General features: G+C 39.4%; 2 protein-coding genes across 2 annotated transcripts in view; one reads left to right on the top strand and one right to left on the bottom strand.

The window, feature by feature from the left end:
• tfb1m (transcription factor B1, mitochondrial) overlaps window positions 1-13643 on the bottom strand; it is a 65420-nt gene extending 51777 nt beyond the window's left edge. Inside the window, exon 1 of the mRNA XM_047345688.1 lies at window positions 13625-13643. The gene's annotated coding sequence lies outside the window, so the exon portion shown is untranslated. The remainder of the gene's footprint in view (window positions 1-13624) is intronic.
• LOC124855685 (filamin-A-interacting protein 1-like) lies at window positions 73-27830 on the top strand. The gene is made up of 6 exons (XM_047345684.1): window positions 73-251; window positions 12609-12900; window positions 13286-13459; window positions 13589-13767; window positions 23247-26052; window positions 27196-27830. Exons 2-6 carry the CDS (start codon window positions 12619-12621, stop codon window positions 27400-27402), a joined length of 3648 nt encoding a protein of 1215 aa, XP_047201640.1. The 5' UTR covers window positions 73-251; window positions 12609-12618; the 3' UTR covers window positions 27403-27830.
• Window positions 27831-27921: the final 91 nt, after the last annotated feature.

The following is a 27921-nucleotide window of genomic DNA, read 5'->3' as shown; positions in this document are numbered from 1 at the left end:
CGCCTTTAGTATGAGGCTGAACTGGGCAGGCTGTGGGAGTGACAGAGGGAGGGGAGGGTGAGAGGGACGTTACAGTGCTCTGTTATTGCTCTCTGCCATTCCCTTTATGACCTAAAGAACGGGATATCGGAGCTTGAGATGGATTTTGGCACCAAGCTGTACGAGAATCTATAAGTGAAACACACACAAAAAAGGATATAAGTGATCACTTTTTAGGGGATAACTCATAACTGGGGCTACAACACCGGCAGGTAGGTTATCTTCTTGTTTTTATAATGAAACAAAATGTTTTTTCCTGTTTGTTTAGCAGTAAACACATGAAAACAACTCCATATTAATCAGCCAAAGTACAGGCAGACATAATTTTTATGAAGCCAATAAAAGGCACTTATCAAAGCAAATCTTAATCTGAGCTTTGGTTGAAACTCTTCAACACCAAATGAATGAGCAGCTATTCACATTCCAAGTGATTAATTCAGCTTAGTAATTAGTCATTCAAGTAATATAGATTCCAGCGTTTTGAATTCATTTGCAATAATCTCCATAAGAAGACAAGTGGTTGTTAGTTTTGTTAATATTACTTCTGCGTCAGTATTAAGAGAACACATACAGAAAAGTCATGAATGAAACATTTCTGAACGACTTGCACGTGACTGCATGAATAAGTCTATTTAGTGCAAAGAATTTTCTGATTCACACGTGGGAGGAGAAACCCATAAACCCACCAGAGAAAGTGCTGGTTGTTTGCTGAGTGTATGCTACATCATCTTTGGGAATGATATGGACTTATAACTACCCTACATAGCCACCAACACCTCTGCAGCACCATAGCAGACTATATAACAAACAGCAAAGTGCCTTTTTTCACATCACAAATACAAATTTCAATAAGGTTTATTGGGTTTTTATGTGATAGAGAAAAAGAAAGTGCTCAATTGTGAAATGGAAGGAAAACGATACATGATTTAAAAAAAAAAGAATAAATCTGAAAAGTGTGGCGTGCAATTGCATTCAGGTCCCTTTACTCCGACACCCCAAAATGCAATCCAGTGCAACTTACTGCATTTAGAAGTCACCTAAAGATTAAGTAGCGTCCACCTGTTTATAATTCAATCTCAACATACAAATAACTGTTCAGTGAAAGCCTCAGAGGTTTCTTAGAGGACGTTAGTAAATAAAAAACCTCATCATGAAGATCAAAGAACACAGCAGACAGGTCAGGGAAATAAACTGTGGAAAAGTTTAAAGCAGGGTTAGTTTATAGAATAATCTCCCGAGCTTGGAATACCTCGTGGAGCACTGTTCAATCCGTCACTCAAAATCTGAAAGAGTATGGCAAAATTACATACCTAGAAGATCAATGCCATCCAGCTAAACTGACTGACAGGACAAGGAGAGCAGAGGGGGGGGTGCTACATGCAAAATGCATCACAAAACCAACATCATACCATTGGTGAAACATGGTGGTGGAAGCATCATCCTGTGAGGATGCTATTCCTCAGTATGGATAAGAAGTGTAGATCTAAGTACATGGCAATCGTAAAAGGCCTGTTAGAGGCTGGAAAACACTTGAAACTAAACATGCAACTAGACCTACAATGACATGGTTTAGATAGAAGAATATACATGTGTGAAAATGACCTAGTAAAAGTCCAGACGTAAATCTAACAGAGAATCTGTCAGGACTTTAAAATCGATATTCACAAATCCTCTCCATACAATTGGAAAGCGCTAGAGCTATTTTGCAAACATGAATGCATAAAAATGTCAGTATCTAGATCTACAGAGCTGACAGAGACATACCCCAAAAGGCTAACAGCTGTAATTAGAGAAAAGGAAGGTTCAACAATGTATTGAATCATGCAGACTAAAATTTTATTTTGTAAAAAATGTTAAAAAACGCCTTTCATTTCCTTCCACTTTACAGTTATGCTGTCCTTTGTGTTTATCCACCTTGTGAAATCCTACTAAAATACATTGAGGTTTGTGGTTGCAAAGTAACAAAATGTGGAAAAGCTCACTGGGCTTGAATACTTCTGCAAGGCACTGTGGGCCTTGATGAACTGCAGAAGGAGGACATCTTTCATCCTGAATATTTTCAGGGGTTGTAGTGACGCCGAAACGAATTCCATTTCATCCGCATGAAGTCATCCTTGTCTCAGAAGAGATGCATGGCTCCTGGGAGTCGCAGTTTGTCAAGCAGTTACATCACCTCGTCTCGGTAAGCCGAAAAGAAAATGTCAAGTTCAGCAGGACAGGAGGGTGGCTCCCACCCTCGGCAGCATACATGGCCGCAAAGCACTCAGTGGTATAACAAGCAATAACTCAAAACACAGAGAAGCGGTGCAGCTAAATTTGCTTATTAACATTTTTGTGCTTGTCTCAGCTGTGCTTGAACAGAGTTTACAAAGTTCAATCTACTAAATGGATGTCTCAGAAGACAGATTTGTAAATGTTTACCAAACGCTTATCAACCCCAGGTTGAACATGAATCAGTCTTACTGTAGAACTGAAGTCAATAATGTGGTCTCTGTTTAAACTGAAACCAAGCTGGTTTATACTTGGAAATTTGCGAAAAACTATTGATTTTAGAGGCACTAAAACTATCACTGGCTTACGTCATGTGTAGATTTCTATTTACCTGTGTGTCACCTGGGCTTTTGCTTGTAAAGTGACATAGTTTAGCAGTGACATATTCTTTGGAACTTTTATCATCCAGCCAACACCATAGCTCACCGTAAGCAACTTTATCTTGTCTCTGCATGTCCTCTTTATCAGTTTCACGCTCTGTTTTTTTACCTCATGCAGGCATTTGTGTTTTCTCATATGTGTTGTGTGTTTGTGTGAGGTATAGGAGGTGGAGCTTGCTGCTGTCAGTGGAGGGGGTCCACCCTATAGGTCTGTAGGGCCTCACTAGCAGCTGTTGGCGACACATGCGCAGCTCCGATCACATAAGAGGCTCTAGTCTTTAAATTCCAAACATACAGTTTGGACACATTTGGAGGTTTCGCAGAACAGTGGCACTCGTAACTCATGTTGGCCTTGGTTAAAAATAAGTCCCTGATCTCCATAGCAACCCAAGATCTTCTCAAGATCATGTGATGTAAAGTAAAGCCTGTGGTGTTGTACGAAACCTTTAAGACAACCCTAATTTATCTATTATCTAGCAGATTTCTTTTGTTTTTGTTTTTATGTCAAACTTAAATGACTCAGCCTAAACTATTTTTTATATCAGTTGAAAGCAACCCAAGTAAATAAAAAATGCAGTTTTCTGGCTATCCAATCCAACCTAGCTCTATGCGAAAAGGTAATTGCACCAAATAACTGGTTATGTCACCCTTGGTGCCATCAAACGTTTGCAATAACTGCCAAGGAATGTTTTACACCAATGTGGATGCATTTTGGTTCACTCTTCTGCACAAAATTCTGTGCAAGTCAAGCAGGTCCTGAAGCAGCAAATCAGCCCAGGACCATTACTACCGCTACTGTGTTAGACCGCCTGTGTGATATTCTATTTATGTGTTCGTTGTTACAGAATGCACACCTTTAAAGAGTTCCCCTTCTTTTCTCATCAGTCCATGATCATTAAGGTGTTTTTTTTAGCAAATGTGAGGCAGTTTGTTTTGGAAGCAGGGATTTTCTTCTTGGAACTCTTCTATGGATGCCATGTTTGCCCTGTCTCTTTCTTGTTGTTGAATCATGAACACTGACCTTGCAGCACTGCTTAAGCTGTAAACTGTCTCTGCCTTTCTCTTACAACACAAAGAGCACAACTCTTCATGTTTCATGTTACTTTATTTAATCACTCAAACTTGCACCAAAGGGAGAAAATTGCTTCCATATTGCTCTCATCTACCCTCTAAGCATTTATTTTGTTGACAGGAAATGAGTTAATCATGACTGACTGTTTGAACTGAATGATGCTTTCCCAATAATGTTGCTCACAATCATTTAGAAAAGGTTTAAAGGTCTCTGCCAATTATTGCTCAAGACGTTAGAAAACTAAATGTATGCAGTTTTCCTATGAAACAGGGTCCTTCACTGGTCACTATTTTATTTTATATTGATCCAGCTGGCAGCAGTGCAACAATTTCACTCTGTGAAAAAAAAAACAGTAAACAATAGACAATAGTAACAGCACATAACAATACAAATTGATACTTATAAAACTTTGATTGGCTGTGGTTTGGAGATGCGAGGTGGTGGTTAACCAAGTGTTAAATTATCATTCCAAGCCCTTGAGACACTCGCTGCAAGTAATAGAAAAATAAAAAAGTCCAATTTCAAGTGAGATTTTCTGACCTCTAAATGCAAAAACAAGTTGAATGCATTACACTTTGTCATTGGTTGGTATGTGAGATCTTTGTAAAGTCTTTCTTTATGTTTTTTGTGCACTCCGCAATAATAAATCTGCTTTAATTCCAGCAATAGCAGAATCAGTATAATGTGTATATTTAATTCCTGATAGGAATACCTCTGTGCAGCTCATGTACTTTTATCCCATCCAGTGACATTTACCAGCACCTTCCAGTGGTGATTACATTCCAACCTATTAACCAACAATTTTTCTGGACCTGTGGGGGACATCATCTCTAGAGTATGAAGATCAAGTAAAATATCAAGTTTTGGAAGCACTATGAATAGAAACAGCAATGCAACGTATTGATGAGACCAACTCAAATGTGGCACGGCAGCATGGGGCCATCCATTTGTCATAAAACTGAACTACAGGTGTTTTAAAGTGATGTTCATGTAAAGTTCCAGTCACAATCATATTCATTTTCAGATGTAAAGAAGCATTAAGCATTTCCCAGTGTGGACTTATGTTGAAACATACAACCCAAATGATTTTAAGTATAAATCGAAAGGTGCATAAGTTAGACGTTAAATTTTCAACAGGGTTGAGGTCAGGGCTTTGGAGAGGCGATTCAGGAAGCTTAACTTTAGCTTCCATTGTTCGTTCACAAAACAAGTTTTGATTATTGTTTGGCATCAGTCCTTTGGTGGAACACCCAACTGTATTAGTTTAAACAATGTCATCCAAATTTTCACCCACAGTTTAAAGGAAATATGTTTTAGAACAACACAGGAAACAATAAGGTTTAAGCTATTCATAGTGGAAGACAAATATGACCAACACCTGGGAGAAAAATCTAAGATCAGACATGTTACCTGTTATTTATATTATCTACTTTCTTATGCTATTAAAACTGTAAGACCGAACATGTCCTAACCTACACTTATAGCTCCTACTCTTACCACAGTATTTACCATGCTTGACTTATTTTAGTTCATTAAAGACTTGAGCTAATTTAAAGGGCTTATATCATAAATCAAAAAATCTTGAAACTACGAAATACTAACCAATCACAATTGGCCTTTGAAGGATGTGTAATTTTAAATGCACTTTTCTGAAACAAAAAGAGCTTTTTGAGTCACGTCCAACAAATCAGAAAGACACTACCACATATGGATCTTTCATGGTAATCACAGAACAGGTTGTTTACCTGACAAAAACTTATGTATAGCAGGAATATGATGAATTAATGTGTGGCTGCTTATTGGCAACACAGAAAAAGATGGAGCAAACACCTTTGATCGTCTATGCAGGACAAGTGGGTGAGCTCCATTGAAAGAAACAAAGGTAAGGATGACGGATTTATTTTTGGCCCAGGATGTTAAAACAATTGTAATCTTGTATTTAGGAAAAAGAGCAACCCAAAGCTGAGAGATGAGTAAAGAACATAGTTTATACCACAGCTACAGTGGTAGGGTTAGGTAAAACTGGTAGCTTGAGCAGGTCATTAACAGCCAGACCACAGAGTTCAACTGTATTTGTTGATTTTGAGCATAAACTTTATCAGGTAAGAAGATATTTTCTAAGTAGCTGTAGCAGCATATTTTTTTCTATGTGTTTGAGCCAAATGACAGACAGAATATCTGACTTCCTTTTCAACTATCATGTGTAAAATCAGCTCGAAGTGCCTTTTCTGGCATTAAACATGTATCTTTGTGTGACACAATAAACAGTTTTGTTGGAGTAACCTTTACAAAGTTACATTACTATATGGCAGTTAAATCCTCCTGAGTAAAAACGTGAGACCTGCACAATTAATGCAAGGCTCGTTAATATACAGGGGTTGGACAATGAAACTGAAACACCTGTCATTTTAGTGTGGGAGGTTTCATGGCTAAATTGGACCAGCCTGGTAGCCAGTCTTCATTGATTGCACATTGCACCAGTAAGAGCAGAGTGTGAAGGTTCAATTAGCAGGGTAAGAGCACAGCTTTGCTCAAAATATTGAAATGCACACAACATTATGGGTGACATACCAGAGTTGAAAAGAGGACAAATTGTTGGTGCACGTCTTGCTGGCGCATCTGTGACCAAGACAGCAAGTCTTTGTGATGTATCAAAAGCCGCGGTATCCAGGGTAATGTCAGCATACCACCAAGAAGGACGAACCACATCCAACAGGATTAACTGTGGACGCAAGAGGAAGCTGCCTGAAAGGGATGTTCGGGTGCTAACCCGGATTGTATCCAAAAAACATAAAACCACGGCTGCCCAAATCACGGCAGCATTAAATGTGCACCTCAACTCTCCTGTTTCCACCAGAACTGTCCGTCAGGAGCTCCACAGGGTCAATATACACGGCCGGGCTGCTATAGCCAAACCTTTGGTCACTCATGCCAATGCCAAACGTCGGTTTCAATGGTGCAAGGAGTGCAATTCTTGGGCTGTGGACAATGTGAAACATGTATTGTTCTCTGATGAGTCCACCTTTACTGTTTTTCCCACATCCAGGAGAGTTACGGTGTGGAGAAGCCCCAAAGAAGCGTACCACCCAGACTGTTGCATGCCCAGAGTGAAGCATGGGGGTGGATCAGTGAAGGTTTGGGCTGCCATATCATGGCATTCCCTTGGCCCAATACTTGTGGTAGATGGGCGTGTCACTGCCAAGGACTACCGAACCATTCTTGAGGACCATGTGCATCCAATGGTTCAAACATTGTATCCTGAAGGTGGTGCCGTGTATCAGGATGACAATGCACCAATACATACAGCAAGACTGGTGAAAGATTGGTTTGATGAACATGAAAGTGAAGTTGAACATCTCCCATGGCCTGCACAGTCACCAGATCTAAATATTATTGAGCCACTTTGGGGTGTTTTGGAGGAGCGAGTCAGGAAACGTTTTCCTCCACCAGTATCACGTAGTGACCTGGCCACTATCCTGCAAGAAGAATGGCTTAAAATCCCTCTGACCACTGTGCAGGACTTGTATATGTCAATCCCAAGACGAATTGACGCTGTATTGGCCGCAAAAGTAGGCCCTACACCATACTAATAAATTATTGTGGTCTAAAACCAGGTGTTTCAGTTTCATTGTCCAACCTCTGTAGAGTATACTGGTCACACTGTTGTTTGGAGAAATGGGAAGGATGATTCTCATAGGCATCAAAGTAATAATGCTAGTGTGTCAGAACTGGAGCACAAATTGCAGCATGTGACCTCAATGGTGATTTTACTGTTGTGAATTACAGTTTTCATTGCAATGCAGATTTTGCAGAATATAAAATCAGGTGCTAGGGAAACCTGGGGCAAGACAGAAACACAAGGTGGGACTGAGTAACAACTAAGTCCAGAACTCAAATTGCAACGTAACAAATACAATGATACCCCAGAAAAAAAGATCAACCACGACAAAAGCCGTAAACCAAACCAATATGTGAAGATAATTAGGGATTTTGCAGAATATAAGTCTTAGTTTGCTCACTAGGCAAATAATAACAGCTAAAGCTACAGCTGCCTCTAGTAAGCAGATCAGGTTAAAGTGACATGAGTAAATTACTACAAGATGAAACCCACCACCTGAGCTGACATTTTGCACCAGCATGACATGTCAGCATTAATTTGAGTTATTGTAGCAGCAAGGTATTAATAGAAATCCCAATTACAGTAAGGCAAGCTGTAAAGGTTTGAGTTTTCACCTTTAGAGTCTTTTTGACAGTTCAATTTGAGTAAAGTAAAAATGCGCATTTTTCCACTGCTAAAATTCAACCCCCAAGGTTGTTGGAAGTCTTGACAAAGCAGATGATCTGATACTTTGCATGCTCTCTGTTCTTTCAATATCATTTGGACTGACCTGGAACTTTTTCTCTCATTTAGAGCCAGCATTTTGATTAAAACAGCCTCTTAAATGTAACACATTCTCAGGTTCTTCTTGTTTGGTCACATTTGGATCATGTTTCTAATCCTACCAAACTATCTGAGCTACATATTGTTTTTATTAATGTTTCATTACTTTGAGATACTGTTCTTGTCTCTCATACCTGGAAATTTTATTTGGCTTCACCCAGACTTCATTCCCTGCATCTCCTTAAATTTCATCCTTATTCAATATATTGCCAAAAGTACTGGGTCACACCCCCAAATCAATGAATTCCGATGTTCCAGTCACTTCCATGGCTACAGGTGTATAAAGTTTGGTGTGGAGAAACTGGACTGGCCTGCACAGAGTCCTAATCACAACCTTCTTGAACACCTTTGGGATGAATTAGAGCAGAGGCTGCAATTCTGGTTTTCTCATCTAATTATGAACCCACTCCTAAACCTTGTAGAATATGTTAATAGAGTAGGTAAAGTCGCTATTGCCGGTATAGGGGGTCTATCAACAAATTGGACCTTAATGATCAAGAATAGGATTTCATCAAAGTTCATGTACATATGAAAGTAGACAGACAAGTACTTTTGCCGATATAGTGTATCTATTCCTAATCTGACTTCTTTTATAAACACTTCACTGATATTGAAAATAGCTAAGTTGAAGTCTACTTCACTCAGTACACGACAAGAGTGTTGTTTTCGGAGCACTGTTGCTTTGCAGCAAGAAGGTCCTGGTTTTGAATCCTGGCCAGGGGGTCTTTCTGCATGTTTTCTTGCATGTTCTTCTCACGCTTCCTCCCACAGTCCAAAAACATGACAGTTAGGTCAACTGCTAACTCTAGATTGCCTTTATGCAACCCCAGAATTAGGCACGCACACTCATAATGCGTCCATTGTCATTTGTCCTGGACTTGCCCTGTTATGAACGGATGATCAAGGTGTCTCCTGTCTCTTTCCCACTGACTGCTGGAGATAGGCACCAGCGCAGGTTTTAAAGTGAACATAAATTAAGAGTAAAGAAAATTATTAGCAAACATTAGAGAAGAGTTGAGATAGTTTTACAGCCTCCCTATTTTACCTTGGATTTTAGCATGTGCTTTGGTGGGGCATATATAAAAATACACATATGCAACAGCTGTACTTGGGACCACCTCATTATAGATCTGAGTCTCATTTCAAATTTAGACTCAGGCCTTGACGGGAGTCTTTTCATGGATTTTAAGGACTTCTCTAAAACTACAGTGGCATTAGATGCTAGCTGATCAGCTGTGGTGATGGTTTAGATGCCATGAATTTGTGTGGGTGGTGGGCTCAAGTGGTCCCTAGAGGCTCTGCTTCTTATTCTAAAAAGACAACTGAGCGTGTGGCATGCCAGACTAGAATGCAGTCAGCATATGGCTTAGGAATCCCTATATGCTTCATGAATGCAGTGAACAATCAAGACGGATCAGACAGTGAAGAAATGTTAGTCACAATGATTGTTGAATAAGAAAGGTGTAGACAAATGTCTTGTAAGAAAACCCTTTGTGATAAAGGAACACTGCATTTTTTTTTACCGTTGAAGTTTTACTATATACAGCATTGAATATTGCTGTATTGAACTACATTGCATTACATAGTATTGAACGTTAACTGTTATAGCTCTCAGTTACAACCAACTTATTGCTCTCCTTGCTTTGCTGAACGAGAGTGACCCTGTAAAGTGAGACGGCCTGTTACAGTAGCTCCTCTGCATCTCCCTGGCTTCAGTCCACAAACTAAAAATAAACCATCAAGTTTCCAAGCCTGCATTGAGAATTTTGCTGCCTGTGCTTGGGCACTTTGCCCAAATCACTGACATTACAGCACACATTTCTCCATTTGATTACTCGTGACAATTTTAATGCCCTGCTCTGTTTGGGAATGATTCAAACTCCCTGGCATGACATGGGTACTGCCACCAACACCTTCTGCAAACTGGTGTCCCACAACCTTGGAAGCAATGCAAATGAGCCAGTAGCTGAAACTAATAGTTATAGCTAGGAAAGAAATACTGAAATTAATCTCCAGTTATGAGCCAAATCTCCTCGAAGCCAATGTGAACTTACTAACCTTCCCCGACTGACATAAACATGAAGTTGAGTGTAAAGTGTAATTTTTTTTACCCCACTTTTCTGTTTGAAGCAAAGAATGCAAACAATGTTATCTTGCATTCTTTCAAGTCTTGTGCATGGGTTGCACTTACTGGAAACAGGTGAAATTAAAAGGGTTTTGCTTCAAGCATCGTTAAACTTCACTGCTTTCCTAACTTCCTTGGCCACTTTTACACAGGAAGATAAGCTTTGCTCTTGATTTACCCAAAAGCAATGAAAGACTCCCTTTTAATCTTTTCGAAACTGTAAGAGAGAAATCTAATTGCTCTTTGCTTTTTTCTATTTTAGAACACCTTAAAATTTGTCTGATGTGTTAACTGTGAAGGAGACATGCTTAAATATATTGTATGTTTTTCTGGGACAATTCCTGACTTTGAATTATCTTGTGGGACTTTTGATGGCAAAGACAGGGTGTTATGTTGTGCTAAAAAACTTGTAGTTTGACATTGTTTTGTTTATGTAATCTAAGCAGTAGAATTCACATGTAAAATTGTTCCAAAAGAGTGGGCACATCCTCTTTGTCATGTAAACATATTCACTTAGGTTCAGGTTCTTTGAAGTGAGGAGTGTATAAGCAGTTAATATCTTAACTGAGTAGATCACTCTCTTGGTGACTTCATTTAGTACAAATCCAATGAAATACTTACCTACCAGGCCCTGTTTTTTGGGGGGTAAATTTCTGATCCTGGTTATCCATTTTTAGCCTTATAGGCAATGGAAATGGAGGGGACTGAAAAGGAAAAACCACCTTGGATCTGGCAAAAGGGTTAACAAATCAAAATATAGTTAGCCTGTTTGATGTTTTAGATCTTCATTTTTGTATGTTTCAACAAGCAGTGCAAAAAACCAGCAAGATGTGAGTTGAGACAAAATATTGCAGCAGCAAAATTTATTTTAGAGCCTCTTTTATTTATCTTTTTATCGCCAGCAGAGAGGGCTTGAAAACTCATGAGCACTTCCACTTCATGATTACTTCCAGTCCGAAAACACTCAGCATGAGAAACACAACTCTTGTGAGCTGATCTGATGCACTACAGTTTCATTCTGTATGCAGTCCAACAACACACGAACAAATCTTTATTACAGTGAAGAAATGTTAGGATGAGATATAGGATATCCATTCGATATTTACATTATATTTGCATCTGAGTGAGTGTACGTGTCATGAGACTTTTTGTTTGTACACAAGCTTCATTGTTCCAATGTTATTTTCAATATGCTGAGCCTGTTGTGTCATTTTGAGGTCAAGTGTATATACAGTAAACAGCATATCACTGTAGGTACTTTATACTGCCCTGACATCTAAACGTTACCTACTGTAAGTATTTGTTTGAAAAACGTTATGTTGTCATTTTGTACAAATGAAATCAGATAAACAGTTACTCAATACTTCTGTAGCTACTTTTGTAGCTTTTAAAAATTTTTTACAAATGAAATCTGAAAATTGCGTTCTGCATAGAGTATGCATTCAGAGCCCTATTCTAAATATAATCCAGTGCCACCAATTGTCCTCTGGACTCACCTAAATAAATAAAATAAATATTGTGTAATCTAATTTCAGTATATATGCAGCTGTTCTGTAAAGGCCACCAGTGTTTGTTAGAAAGCAGTAGTAAACAAACAGCATTATTAAGACTAAGGAACACAGCAGAAAGGTCAGAGAAAATGTTGTGAAGAAACAAACCAGTGTTAGGATATAAAACAAGACCCTAAACTTAAAACATCTCACAGAGCTTTGTTAAGTCCATCATCTGAAACTGGAAAGAACATGGCACATCTGTGAACCTAAGACATGGCCGTCCACCTAAACTGACAGGGCAGCATTTATCAGAGAAGCAGCCAAGAGGTCCAACGTAACCCTGGAGGAGCTGCAGAGATCCACACTCCACAAATGTCTCCTTTGTGAAAGAGTGGCAATAAGAAAGTTAGTGCTGATAGAAAGCTTTAAGAAATCTTGTTTATGGTTTGAAAACATGTGAAAAGAAGATGAAATCAAAGTTAAACCTGTGTGGTAGAAAGCTAACAGCACAATATCACCCTAAACACACTACCCCTATGGTGAAACATGCATCATGCTTTTCTTCAGCAGGGACAGGAAACATTAAAATTTATGGTTGAACGTAACAAAATGTGAAAAGTTTTAAGGGGTAAGAACACTTTGGCGATGCAATATATTTATGTGAAATGATCTGAAATTGAAAAACAAAACATTAAAAGCATGAACAGAAAATAATGCTAAATGTGTGTAATAAATATTAATATAAATATATTATTCTAACGTTTTTCTTTTCTTCTTCTATCTTCAGTCCAGGTAAGATGAGGTCCAAAAGCAATGGGGTGGAAAGCCCAACCGATGGGGTCCTTGTTGTTTCACCAGGTGGCCCTGACATCAATGAAGAACAGGACGTGGGTCTGCCTGTGAGGAGCCTGAAGGCAAAAGCTCAGCAGAAAGAAGGTGCGGAAGAGGTTGAAGTGATCTCTGATAAAGAGAAGCTGCTGCTGGATTCCACAGAGACTGGAAACAACACAGGGAACATCACAGATCTGTCTAAACAGGATCTGCTGAAACTGCTGGGAATCATGGAGGGAGAAGTTCAGGTAGGCAAGAACTGTTTGCTGCTTGTTTGTTTTTCTTATCGTGTATTTGAGCTGGAGTAAAATCCGAGTCCTTTACAATGTTGGCAAAGGACAACATAACTGTAAATGGCACTGTAGTTGAGTGCATCATTGTAAGTGATTGCACTGCAATTTTGGCACAATAGCTCTATCTTGTGGTAATTGGCAGTTTAAACTGCCAATAGAGAGCACACATAAAATATATGCTTCCCAGAATTGGCCCTATTTTTGGGCTTATTTTTGGGTGGAAAAGGAAATCCATGCATTGAGGCTATTTAAATGCACAGATTGTCTCATTTGCATGCCATTGATTTTACTCATGCTCATGAATTATACTATCATGTGTTTGTAACTCATGTGTTTTCAGGCCAGGGAAGATGTAATCTACATGCTAAAATCCCAACAGACAAGTCCAGAAACCCTTGAATCACAGTATGGATGTGCAGTCCCAGCTTCAGCTCTCAAAGCACTACAGAGGGACAGTTTCATCACTGGCACGAAGACGGAAAATCACCATGTCTATCAAAAGCCGATGACAGAGGTTGGGGTGATTTCTTTAAATTAAGACTCTGATGCTAAAGAAACTTGACGAGGCATATAACAGAAATAACACTGCTGTATTCCTTTGGTCCACACACAAAACTAATTTTTGTTTGTTTGCATGTCTTAGCTGAAACGTCTGCAGGAAAAGCACAAGGATACGTACCGGCGGATGCTTGGTCAGCTGCTGCTGGCCGAAAAGTGCCACCGGCGCACAGTCCACGAGCTGGAAGCAGAGAAACACAAACATGCTGATTACATGAATAAGAGCGATGACTTCACGAACCTCCTGGAGCAGGAGAGAGAAAGGTGAGGGTCTGAAAGAAAACAACTGTGTGCCATCACTGAAGCAACTAAGCCAACATTGGATAGTTTAAATGCAATTAAAAGCTTCACCGAAGTAAAAAAAAAAAAGATTGTATTATATCAGGATTTTAATCTGATAGAACAACACAGAGTAGTGTAGTGGAAGGAAAATGGACATGGTTTAGATATATTTCCAAAACAAAATCACAAAATGTGGCATGCATATGCATTCAGGCTCATTTTCTCTGATACCCCTTCAAGGGGACATATCATGCTTTTAAATTCTTCCTTTCCACACTTAAATCATTCAGTCGTGGTCTATATACAGTGGAACTGCAATGCTTTGGTCTGAACACCTTGTTACTGTAGCTCCACAGGTTCCTCTTTTACTCCTGTTCTGAGGTGCATCTCAGAGCAACTCGTTTTGGTGCTATCTCTTTAAATGTTACTGAGGCACTTCACACCCCGCCCCCTTCCAGGTCAAAGAGCATTCCACTTTAACCCATTCGGCCATTGTTGTCGTTTGATAACAATTATCTAGCGCCTCAGACAACAAGACAAAAGCAGCATAAACAATGTAAAACTGTTTATGTAATAATACTATTCAAAACTAAAGGAGCTAAAAGCAGCACACAGCACTAACATGAGCAGAAGGCATGATGCTACTGCTGTCAAATCAATGGCCAGGACATCATATCAACACACAATAAATCCATGTCTAAAATAAAGTTTATCATCATTTTAGCGTTATTTGCAGCTAACTGCTTTGCTGTGTCCGTTGTTTCCATAGACAGAAGGAACAGACCCCTTAATCAGATGAAATCTTTCAGCAAATCCTTCTTGATACTGTTGCAGGTTGCTGAACCACTTGTCCTTGAAGAGGAGGAGTAGGAATTTCCTCACTGATATGGGTAGATTCCATGAAAAACACAATTTAACCAGACGAGGTTATGATTCTGGGGTATGGTGTAATGAATTGTGTAGGTTAATACACCCAACAACCAAACTAAATTTATCCTCTTTCCGTCTAGGCATACTTGAGTTTGCACTACAAAATCGCAGCGAGAAATAAATGTGGCGGTTACCCGAAATTGATCAGCCGGAAGTCCATGACTATATTTAGCTGTTCTGCAGCAAATACTGTGATGTAACAAAAAACATAACAGATGATAGAGAAATCTGAACGGACTGAAAAATATGACCAAAACAAAATATAAAAATATCTCCGCCACACCTGGAGAGACTAAATTAAACTTTTCTGCACTCCTACAGACTCCAAGTACACAACAAAATGTATTTAAAGCATAAAAAAGTGGATTTTGCATGATATGTCCCCTTCCAGACTTCCAGAGGTCACCCATGTATAATTTATTCTGTGTATAATTACATCTGTTATGTGAAGTCTTCAGGGATGTAAGATCAAGGATAAAGCTAAAAGTATGTTAAAATTAAGGTTAGATAAAACAATATTCAAAGCTCTGAACATCTGACGGAGCACTGCCTTATCTGTCATCTGAAAATAGAGTACTATGATATGGTCATGCACCTAGACTGACAGAACAGGCAAGAATAGCATTAATCAGAGAAGCAGCAAGAGCCCCATGGTAACTCTGGAGGAGCTGCAGAGGTCCACATCTTAAGTGGGAGAATGACAAGTCAGGCACTTCCCAAATCCTGACATGGAAAAAGCTTTTCAATTTGACTGAGCTTGAGCTTTATGCAAAGACCAATTGGGCAAAACATAAGGAAAACCAGTGTGTATAAAGCTGTTAGTCACTTACAGGGGTTGGACAATGAAACTGAAACACCTGGTTTTAGACCACAATAATTTATTAGTATGGTGTAGGGCCTCCTTTTGCGGCCAATACAGCGTCAATTCGTCTTGGGAATGACATATACAAGTCCTGCACAGTGGTCAGAGGGATTTTAAGCCATTCTTCTTGCAGGATAGTGGCCAGGTCACTATGTGATACTGGTGGAGGAAAACGTTTCCTGACTCGCTCCTCCAAAACACCCCAAAGTGACTCAATAATATTTAGATCTGGTGACTGTGCAGGCCATGGGAGATGTTCAACTTCACTTTCATGTTCATCAAACCAATCTTTCACCAGTCTTGCTGTGTGTATTGATGCATTGTCATCCCGATACATGGCACCGCCTTTAGGATACAATGTTTGAACCATTGGATGCACATGGTCCTCAAGAATGGTTCGGTAGTCCTTGGCAGTGACGCGCCCATCTAGCACAAGTATTGGGCCAAGGGAATGCCATGATATGGGAGCCCGAACCATCACTGATCCACCCCCATGCTTCAATCTGGGCATGCAACAGTCTGGGTGGTACGCTTCTTTGGGGCTTCTCCACACCGTAACTCTCCCAGATGTGGGGAAAACAGTAAAGGTGGACTCATTAGAGAACAATACATGTTTCACATTGTCCACAGCCCAAGATTTGTGCTCCTTGCACCATTGAAACCGACGTTTGGCATTGGCATGAGTGACCAAAGGTTTGGCTATAGCAGCCCGGCCGTGTATATTGACCCTGTGGAGCTCCCAACGGACAGTTCTGGTGGAAACAGGAGAGTTGAGGTGCACATTTAATTTTGCCGTGATTTGGGCAGCCATGGTTTTATGTTTTTTGGATACAATCCGGGTTAGCACCCGAACATCCCTTTCAGACAGCTTCCTCTTGCGTCCACAGTTAATCCTGTTGGATGTGGTTCGTCCTTCTTGGTGGTATGCTGACATTACCCTGGATACAGTGGCTCTTCATACATCACAAAGACTTGCTGTCTTGGTCACAGATGCGCCAGCAAGATGTGCACCAACAATTTGTCCTCTTTTCAACTCTGGTATGTCACCCATAATGTTGTGTGCATTTCAATATTTTGAGCAAAACTGTGCTCTTACCCTGCTAATTGAACCTTCACACTCTGCTCTTACTGGTGCAATGTGCAATCAATGAAGACTGGCTACCAGGCTGGTCCAATTTAGCCATGAAACTTCCCACACTAAAATGACAGGTGTTTCAGTTTCATTGTCCAACCCCTGTATCTCAGAAGGCTTGCAGCCCTGGTTGCAGAGTAAGGTGGTTCTACAAAGCATCACCTGTTGGGCTAGAAAACAATGCCATAATTCCACTTCCAATTTCCACTTCACAATTATGTACTACTTTGTGTTGGTTAATCACATAACATCCCAATAAACTAGATTTGGTTTAGTGGTTGTGGTGTGACATGTTTCTTGCTGAATGCAAATAAAAAAAAACTATATTTTTTTTCTTTTGGAAGATGCATGTTTCATCTCCATTCAGAAACAAATGTCTTAGCTCAATGAAAATAACTTTATACCACAATCTGCCTGGGGTATGAATAAGTTTGAGCCAAACTAATGCACTTAGATGTTCTGAATATGCTGTTTGTTGTGGCAAAAATAGAAGTTAGGGTATGTATATATACTGAAGAAAACTTAATTTGCCATACAAGTACAAACAGCATGTGTTTTGTTAGTGTGGACCTTAAAGACTGAACAAATGGAGGTAGAAACTGTTAAAAACAGGGAGATGGTGAACAGTCTAAGGTGTAAAGGAGGGAGGAACTTAACATAAATAATACTGACAGGCTGGTTAACAAAATAATGCATTTCAGAGAAATAAATCTCTCATGACATCAGTGCTGAGTTCTGGTACAGGCCTCCTGGTGAAAGTGATGAGGGGTTGACTTGGGAAAGAACATCCAGATGAGAAGGTTTGATTATGTACATTTTGAAGGCCTCACAGCAATCAAACAAATTGTTTGACAGAGTGTACTTTTGCATTGAAGACCTTCTAATTAAAACTCTTCAAAGATGAAAGAGTTTACAGGCTCCAGCTTGTTGTTGAAATCTCAATCAGAGACCACTGTTTACTTTCAAACTCTGAGAGATGGAGATACTGTAATTGTATTTAGAGAGGTAAATGAGATGTTTTCTATGCAGTCATAGTTATTGCTAAAGAGCGTATAGACTAACTATATAATCATCTACAACAGGCCAGAGACAAGTAACAGAATAAAAATCAAACAGTTCATTTGTAGCACTTTGTTCAAATTTCGATTTTAAAACAGCTAAAGAAAATAACTGACTGAAACGAAGCAGTTCACGTTTCAGGCAAATGAATATTGCAATAAATTACCTTGAGGAAGATTGTCATGATGCTTATTGGCACACAGATGTAGATGATGTCTAGACTTTTAACACATAAAGAAAGTGACCAGGAGCCAAAACACAAAGAAAACAGGAGCAGAATAGCATTAATTATTGAAAAGCTGTAAGGCGCACAATCAGCACTCAGGACCAGTAATACCAAACCGTGATAGTGAATACAGTTATTTAAAGATGACAAAAGTGTGTAATGATTTATACACATCTAAGCTTGGCTGATGTTATTCAAATTTAATTTGAGTCTGAACAAAATCACATCTGAAGCCACTCACACATTTCACAAGCACATAAAGACTGATTAGATAAAGTTGAGCAATGAAACCCAGGTACAGCTGGGTGTACCTGGGTACATTACCAGGTGTAATGTACAGGCACATTAAAAAATAAGCTTTGACATCAGAGATGGGACATAAGGGAACTGAGCGCAGCAGTAAGAACCTGATAAAATGGAGTGTAATATTTTTATTACAAGCAAAAATGTTGCAATCCATCAAGGTTGAGACGGTTTTGCACTTTAAAATGCCTGTAGATGTAGCTTCCAGAATGCCTGAAAGTCTTACTGTTGGCCAGCAGAGGGCGACATTTCTTACTTTTAGCGAAACTAAAATTTATAAGGAAAGAAACGTACCTGTTATTTAGATCCAAAAATTGCTAAATTCATCACTCCACAATGCACAATGGTTGACTAACATGTTATTATAGCTGTTAAAGTGCTTGCAATCATATAAATTCATTGAGACTCTTATAAGTACCTGGGTGTTCACCTGAACAATAAACTGTTCTTGATACACAACACTGATGCTGTTCATAGGAAGGGTCAGAGCAGACTCTACCTGCTAAGGAGACTGAGATATTTTGTAGTACAAAGGTCACTCCTAAATACCTTTTTTAACTCTGTGGATGCCATCCTCTAAGTTGTTTTACGTTGGAGCAGCAGCCTATTTACAGCTGATAGGAAACGATTAGATACGCTCATCACGAAGGCAAGTGGTGTCCTAGGATGCCCCCTCGACCCCATTGGTAAAGCAGTTGCGGAACAGGAGAGCTCCTTCAGTGAAAGACTGCTGCATCCTAGGTGCACAGAAGAGCATTATAGCATATCCTTCCTCCAGCAGCTATTTAGACTTTATAACCATCACTGCTCCCACTCAATAAGTGTTTAGATCTCTGCTGGAATTTGTGGTTTTCCATTTCTTATAAATAGCCTGTTGTTCTTTATGCAAACATATACATGCCCTACGTTTGTAGCTTTTTTAAATCACCCTACTCAGTTGCACATTTCTTGTCATCTGAGCATGCTAGTTTTAGTAACTGTACAGTATCTTTTTCATATGTTGTAAATGTTTCCCTTACTGTACAGTCTATTATTTTAATGTTTGTTTATATATTTTTTTACTTTTGTGTGTTACTTTATGGTTCCATTTGCCTTCACTTTGCTGCTGGCACACCCAAATTTTCTCACTGTGGCACAGTAAAGGATATGCAATATGGATAAAATGGTCCTATTCTGAACTTGCAGAGGTTAGTTTCTATTATTCTCAAAGTAAAAGACTTGAGATGTCAAGATTAGTCCTGAGTTACTTTCTCCTCCCTTATTTGTTTTTTGTAACAGAGAAAGTATTGATTGTAGCCGTTTTCCACTATTAATTGCTCAAGGCTCAACTTGGTAGGCCAAAAGTGCCACAATTTCATAAAAAGATAAATCATTCTGTAATTATTTCCACAGTTCACCATTTTAACACCATTCTAAACAAATCTTTCAGTTTTAATCAATTAATGACATTCAGTTAGTCATTTTATATTTCTTTTAGTTAAATTGTGTCACTTTTTAAAGAAACCTGTTGGCGCAAATATGCCAAAGATCAACCTTCTCTTAAATTAGGGTTGAAAGAAAAATCAAAAATAGTTTGGGATAACAGATTCAGTAAGTTTTACATAAGAACAGCTGGAAAAAAAGAACACATTTCAATCGTTCACTTTTGTTTTGACATTTTGCTCTCAGGAGAACGTCCTGATCTTATTGATGTGTTCTTTGCCAGACATCTGACAGTGAAGGGAGAAGGGTCAGTGATTTTAGAGGAAGCAGTTTCTGACTGGTAGCCATCAGCTATTAGAAAGCCAGCATCTCTAAGGTGGAATGTGTGCAGGTCGACAGACGAAACAGCTTCTGCTGCTGAAGGGAGTTTTGGAGTCACGCAAATAAAAGGAAAATGCACACAACCTCGTCAAGATCCTCAAAGAGAAAATTGTTCAACTTCCCACAAGCCTCGATTTTACTATTTAAACACAACATGTTCAGTTCAGTACAATATGCTGTGCCTCACACCTAAAGTTTTCTTTCTGCACCAGTGGTTGTAAATATTCCCATTTTTTTGTGTTTGGCTGAAAGAGAGGGAAGGAGTGCCTCTGAGCAAATTCCCCAGGAAACATGTCATAAAATGTAGTTTCATTATGTAAAAGAATGTTTTCCAATGAACACCAGCCTGTGGATCACACCTGTGTTTCTCCTTCACGCATACAGATACCTAAGATATTTGAGATAAATACTTTGAAAATCCCTATATATCCCTAACATAGAAATTAAAAAGTAATAAAATAAACTGGCATATTGTTCAAACTAGGTGTATATATATATTTGTTTTTATTAATGTTTGCTTTTCTTTCTAGTATTGGTTATACTGAACAGCAGTTGTTTATTACATAGCAACAGTGAACTACAGTTATTTTAATGACCTGGCCATCATTCTCAGATAGCACTGACATCATTGCTTCAGTCTCTTCCAGGACAGTAAGTTTAGACTGATGATTTCTTAAATTTAAAACCTATCTCACTGTGTATGTATAAACTTTATGAGCAGCATTGAAAAGATATACATGACCACTTGTGCGTTAGCCAGGCTTGTTCATCCTACAAGTTGTTTTACCCAGTGACACAGTGCAAGTGAAAGGAAAATGATACATTGGCTTTGAAAATGTTCTACAAGTAAAAACGTAAGTGTCTTGTTCATTGTAATACCCCGTTTTGGTGCCTATTCAGCTACTAGGCATTTGGGGTTCGTCTCTACCAGCCTTGCTCTTTTGCCCATGCCTTTGTCTTTACAAAATACCTCACGCTCAGTCAGATTGCTGTGAAAAACTCAAGTTTCAATTCTTGACCCAGATTCTCAGTTTGGTTTAGGTCTGGACTTTGACTGGACCATTCTAACACATAAATATGATTTGATCTAAACCCTGTTTAATGTTATTGTTCTGATGGAAGTTGAACATCCACCTCTGTCACAAGACTTTCAAGTTTTTTCCCTGGATTGACCTGTATGTAGCCCCTTCCCATCAACTCCTACGGACTTCCCTGCTCCTGCTGAACAAAGGAATCCCCACACCCTGATACTGCCACTACTATGTTTAACCGTAGTGATGGTGTGTTCAGTGTCATGTGCCGTGTTCGTTTTTCGCCACATAAAGCTCCATCCTCTACATTGTTGTTGTCACCTCTAAACTGTAAACTGGGTTTCTTATGGCTTTCTTTCAACAATAACTTAATTCGTGGCACTCCTCTGTAAAAGGACATAATATTGCAGTGCACTGCTAATAAATGTCCTGGTTGACAGATTCTGCCACCTGAACTGTGGAACTCTGCAGCTCCTCCAGAGTTAGCACGGGCTGCTTCTCTGATTACTGCTCTCTTGCTTGACCTATTAGTTTAGGTAGACAGCAATGTCTTGGCCATTTTCAAGTGATGACTGAACAGTGCTCGGTAAGGTGTTTCAAGCTTGGGATGTTGTTTCACAACCTAACCCTGATTAGACTTCTCCACAACATTATTCCTGACCTGTTTTCCTTGGTCTTTATGCTGCTGTTTGTGCACTAATCTTATCCAACAAACCACTGAAGCCTTCACAAAATAGATGCTGAGATTAAATTCGTAGAATAGTATAAATCAGTGTAAAGGGGGATGAGTACTTGCATGTATTCACAGAGAAAGGACTCTGCTGAACACTAACCCCAGATATGTACTATAAATCTATATGGCAACAGTCAGAGCTTTGTGTGTCCTAAGTTTATTGGTTGTATTCTCCCAGATCTTTCTCACCTCAAGGGGATCCTTCTGCTTATCTGCTTTCCTCATCATATACACTTTGCAGGAAAAGCTATTGAATTTTCCCCTGAAGTAGAGCTATTGGACACATCCTCTTCTTCCTCTTGTAATACTGTATCAAACGTTCTTCCAGCATTTTTTTTTAACTGAGATACAATTTGATTTCACCAACCCAGAGAAAATGATTATCTGTTTATATTGTTTAATAGTGAAAGATGTTTTGGAAAACATGCAAAACTGAGGGGAGTTTTGTTGAACACTTCCTATGAAGCAATAGTTCCACCCCCTGCACTTTGTTCAAAGCAGAGCAGCACACACTCTCACGCACATCGCTATCCTCTATAGATGAGGTTGCACCACTCACTGCAGGTTCTACAGCAGAGATTAACTGTAATTCCTTTTTCTTTTATAATGCTGAGAACATTCTTGGAATGTGACGATAAAAAAATCCGCAGAAAAAGGTGACTTCAGCATATCTTCTGCACTGCCAGTGTATTTTCATTGATGACAAGCTTTTTTTTTTTCCTGCTTGCAGAGCATCTTTAGTTGGTAAGTTCTGAATGGACTCTCAGGTGCTAGGACAAGCTACGTTTGACCTTTCATGGTTGTTAAAGATGCCAGGTCTTCTTAGTTGTATTGTTGCCTGTTCTAGTTTGGTTTATTTTGCAATGCAAAAATTGTTCACTTTGAATAATGTACAAGAATGTCCCTGGAAATGGAGATGTAACTGCTTTGCATGTGTTTTGTTGGAGCCAGCCCAGTATGAAAGCTGGGCATGAGCAGCATAGAAAGAAGCTGAGAGAAAAGACAACAGCTTGGTGAGGGGGCTGTTAGCAGAATTTTCCCTGTTTGTGCTGGAGTGTCTATCCCAACAGCAGGGGGCAAATGGCACAAGGGCTTGGGGGCAGTAGAGCAGATTTTTAAATTAATTATAATCTGTATTCTCTAAGTGTAAGCTTTTTTATGCTAACATCTTGTTTTGGGTAATTATTTGTCTTAATTGTGAATTTTAATTGTGGATCATTGCTTATTAGACATTCATTCCAAGGCTGTATGCTGCAATATGAGTAAAACGTTTTCTACATGTGACAGACAGTCACCAATGATGACTTAACGGTTACCTGTAAGTGTTACTTAACATTATAAGTCATTAAAACATGACAATAACGTTATTTGTTCTCTCTTAGACTGAAGAGGCTGCTTGAGAACGAAAAAGCCTATCAAGCAAGAAAGGAGAAGGAGCACTCTAAACGTCTGGCCAAGGTGCGAGAGGAGCTGGTGAAACTGAAGTCCTTTGCATTGATGTTGGTCAATGAGCGCCAGCAGCACCTGGAGCAAATGGACCAGCAGACCCAGAGGGTCCAAGAGATCAGCCTGCAGCTCCAGCAGCGGGACCAAGCTTTGAATAAAGCCAATGAGCATGCTCAGGAGGACAGTCACAGGGTGCAGAGCCTAGAGGCTGAGCTAAAGGAGAAATCTTGTAGGATCACCCAACAGCATGAAGAGATGAGCACCAAGCTGTCCACACAGGAGCTCCACAATCGTCAGCTTAACATTAAACTTTTTGAACTTACACACAAAATTGAGGAGCTAGAGGAAAGCAACAAGGCCTTGAGAAAATCTGAGGAGGATATACAGGAGTTAAGGGAGAACATCAGCAAAGGGGAATATGGCAGCTCTAACTTGATTGTTGAGTTGGAGAACCTGCGGAAGAGAGTACTTGAGATGGAGGGAAAGGATGAAGAGTTTACCAAGACAGAGATTCAATGTAAGGAGCTAAGGAACAGGCTGGAAGAGGAGAATAATAAAAGCAAAGGCCTCAGGCTAGAAATAGTTAGGCTCCAAAACAGAATGATAGATTTGGAAAAACTGGAGGAAGCATTCAGTGTTAGCAAAGCTGAGTGTGCACAGATACAAACTGCTTTAGAAAGAGAGAAAGGCCTGACCAAAGAACTTTCAGATGAAGTTGTAGCTCTCAAGATCCGAATGAAAGAGCTTCAGTCATCAGAACTCAAATTGGAAAAGTGTGAGTTGACCCTTAAGGATGACCTGCGGAAACTTAAGTCCCTGACAGCTGCACTAATGGAGGAACGAAAAGCACTGATGGAAACAGTAAAGTCAGAGGAAAAGAAAAGGGAGGATTTGAGCAAGATTGTTAAACTTGAGCAGGGTCGGGTGATGGAGGTGACCGAGAAACTGATAGAAGAGAGCAAAAGGCTTCTGAAACTAAAATCCGAGATGGAAACCAATGTCGAGACTTTAACCAAAGAGAAAGGGGAGCTCAGCGCTAAGCTAGCTAATCAAACTGATGAAACTGAGGATCTTAATTTTAAGATCAGCCAAATGAAAAAGAGGCTAGACATGTTTGAACAAGCAGAAAAACTATCTGCGAGGAATTCAGTTATGTGCGATCTAGAAAAGATTACTGGTCCTGAAGGGAAAGAGAACAATAAAGTTAAAGAACTAACATTCGAAATAGAGAGCCTGAAAAACCGTCTCAAACAACTGGAAATAGTTGAAGGAGACTTGATCAAGACAGAGGATCAGTATGATATTTTGGAGAAAAGATTCATGACTGAACAGGAAAAAGCGAATGTTCTTTCCCAGCAAGTGGAAGAAATGAAGAATCAGATAGCACGAAACAAAGCTATTGAAAAAGGGGAAGAAGAAAGCAGAGAAGAAGACCTCCAGCAGAGATGCAAAAGAGAGGAGGCCAAAAGCCGAGAACTACAAGCTGATGTAATAGCTCTCAAGGAGAAGATCCATGAACTGATGCACAAAGAAGACCAGCTTTCTCAGATTCAAGTGGACTACTCTGTCTTACAACAGAGGTTCTTAGAAGAGGAAGAGAAGGCCAAGAACATGGGCATGGAGGTTTTCCATCTCACCAAAGAGCTAGAGTTAGCTAAGCGTCAAAGCCGAGCACTTCGACCCAGCTTAAATGGAAGGAGAATAGTGGATGTGGCCATGACATCCACTGCAGTACAGACAGAGCCATCATCTACTGAACCAACAGAGGAAGATACACCAGCTGTGTTTATCAGGAAGTCTGTTCAAGAAGAAAATCACATTATGAATAACATCCGACAGAAATGTCTGAAGAAGCCTGAGAAAGGCAATGCAGTTGAGCGTTGCCCTTCATCTAGCAGTGATTTTAGTATTAAAAAATCCTGGATTCCTTGGATGAGGAAAAAGGACAACACTCCTCAAGAGACCAACTTAGAGAAGTCGCTCCATATCAGTGGGGAACAGGTTTCCTCTAAATTAACCATGCCTCAAAACCAAGGGCAGCCTTTACACATTCGGGTAACACCTGATCACCACAACAACATGGCCACACTTGAAATCAGAAGCCCAACTGCTAATCAGGTTTTCGCAAATACAACTCCCCTTAGCCCTAACCCATCTCAACCAAAGTCCAGAATTACCATCATTCCCACCTACTCTGTTCCAACCACACGGAGAAAGACTCCCACTGGACCTCAGGGCCCTGCAAGAGCCAAGTCACCAGTCACAATTACAACCATATCAAGGGCCAAATCTCCAGAAACTAGTCGAACCTCTTCTTTTACCTCAGTAAGACCCCTTTCCCCAGTTTCGGTTATGACAGTGAGCACAGCTGTAATGCCTGAAGCATCTGCTTCCCTAGAGCCACAGGAGATGACCATGGGCCGGGCTGTGTTCAAGGTTACCCCAGAGAAGCAGATGGTCCCAGTTCCCGTCCGAAAGGGCCACACCAATGCAAGCATCATCACCTCTACGGATGATAACAAGATTCATATTCACCTCGGCAACAGTATCCCCCCAAAGATGGTTGTCAGACCGGTAGCTAGTGTGACAGAAAGCAAAGAACTGACCCTGTCAACCGGGACAGTTTTGCGTTCACCTCACAAGATCACCACAACTACTACCAGGAACGTGCAAAGTAAAGTGACAAGCAGCATTACAATATCCAATGTGACATCCACAACATCAAGACCCATCCAAAGCACGGTAAGTTTTGCTTTGAGAGGTTTTCAGCATTTAGTAGCTACATTTTTATGCTTTCAGACCTAAGTGTTGTGTCATTGTCCAAACAATTTTACACCTGTCAAAGGTTTTTTGTTTTTTTTTCCATCTGTTTGAACTGTTTAGATTTAGCAGCTGCTGTAAGAAATGGGATCTCGTGACACGACATTAAAATACTGCGATATTTCTCCTCTGTCTCTGAGCACTATGCACTTGTATGATCATGTAACTTTGGTGAAAAAGGTTTAAGCTACGTGATTAATCATTAGCCAATCACAATACTAGAGTTAGTGTTTTCTTCAAAATTTTCATCACATATTTCACAGTCTTTTGATTGGTCTGGCCATCATTTGATCATCTCTAATTGATAAAATACAAATTGTTTTGAATGTTTTTTTGGTATTAGGGCCATGTTAGATTTAGAAAAGCATAATAACCTTTGTATATGAACTACTGAAACCTGGGCTGGAATATTTTTGTATGATTATCAATTCTTTAAAGCCTCTCAGTTTGTAATTTTTGAAACTTTTACTCTTTTAGTTAAAAAAAGGGGTTGGGGGGGGTGTTAATATTTACAATATATTGGTAAAATCTCTTCTTGTTTCAATCTTTGAACAAAATTTGGGTTCTGTCTCAATTCGTGGGCTGGATGTGTTGTTACACCCCTAGAAAGAGCAACTCAAGGTTGCTGTTCTTTGTATTTTTTTACTTAACATTTCATTTTATCAGTGATATCTCATTTCAGCTAGAAATAGAAACTGATTTATCAGTGTGGTTGTTGTTACTGTAACCTTCATAATATGCCCTTAGTGAATGAGATGGATGGGGAGATAGAATGCCCCTGTGGGTAGGCCCCTAGAGCAGTGGATCTAATGATGTGGTATTTTGCCTCAAGTCAAGTAGTAATTTATAATTAAACACCATAAATATACCACCACACTTGCAAACAGTGCATCTGAAGCTTGGTGCCCACTGAAACTAAAATGATGAGCAGAAACAATGAATAGGCTTTTAATTTTGCTTTATTTATACTATGTTCAATATTTTAAAATACTGTTTCTGATTAATTTTTACATCTTTGTTTTCACTTTCCTACCTGAGACGTTTTCTCTACCTTTTGCCAAACAGATCGGGCATGATGTCCAGTCACCTCGCACAGGACTTACCCGCATCCCAATGTCCAAGGGTCTCAAGACAGGGAAAGCTGCACTAGGATCCACAGGCATCTCGAGTGGAATGAAGCTTGAGTCTCGGACAGAGACTCAGTCTATGAGGGTTGAAGTCAAGAAATCCACTGTGAATGGCAATACATTACAAAACGGAGGGAAATTGTGAAAATACCAATGAAATAGTCTTGTTAATATGGTGAGACGTAAATCACATAGAAATCCATTATTTTCCAAAACAAGTCAGCTGTAAATCGCCAAACACACAGCAAAAAAGGTAGTTTCATCCATTGTTAACTCTTTTTTACTTGTCTCTCTCATTAGTTTCTGTCTTTTTAGATCGAAAGACTGTGATATGAAAAGAAATGTTATATTTGATTGTAATGTAACTAAATTCTTTCTGCTTTGACTGGTTGTCACAGCTATGGTTTTTTAAAAATGTTTCGTAAGACAACATCATAGAAAAGATGCATTGTTTTTGGGTAAATTAAGTTTTTGTGAGTTTGCTTTGGTTTGTATGTTTTGGTTCTTAGTTTTCTTCCTGTAAAGATATTTTTACTAAAACATTTTTAATAAATATTATGCAAGAGGACAGTATATTATTATTATTGTTATTTTTAATTTTGAAAAGACAAATTAGAAAAAAGACATGACAGCTATGTTCTTCTTTGCAAACATATCAGATGTG

Source organism: Girardinichthys multiradiatus, chromosome 19 (assembly GCF_021462225.1).
Source record: "Girardinichthys multiradiatus isolate DD_20200921_A chromosome 19, DD_fGirMul_XY1, whole genome shotgun sequence".
Classification (NCBI taxonomy): Eukaryota; Metazoa; Chordata; class Actinopteri; order Cyprinodontiformes; family Goodeidae; genus Girardinichthys; species Girardinichthys multiradiatus.
Note: the sequence above shows the minus strand (reverse complement) of the source record. Positions and strands in the feature narration are given on the sequence as shown.

What these genes read in the sequence shown, in the direction of transcription:
- LOC124855685 (XM_047345684.1), top strand. Translation starts at nt 12,619, where the DNA reads ATGAGGTCCAAAAGCAATGGGGTGGAAAGCCCAACCGATGGGGTCCTT. An exon ending in TCATGGAGGGAGAAGTTCAG is followed by an intron (nt 12,901 to 13,285) that starts GTAGGCAAGAAC and finishes ATGTGTTTTCAG; the next exon opens with GCCAGGGAAGATGTAATCTA. An exon ending in CAAGACCCATCCAAAGCACG is followed by an intron (nt 26,053 to 27,195) that starts GTAAGTTTTGCT and finishes TTTGCCAAACAG; the next exon opens with ATCGGGCATGATGTCCAGTC.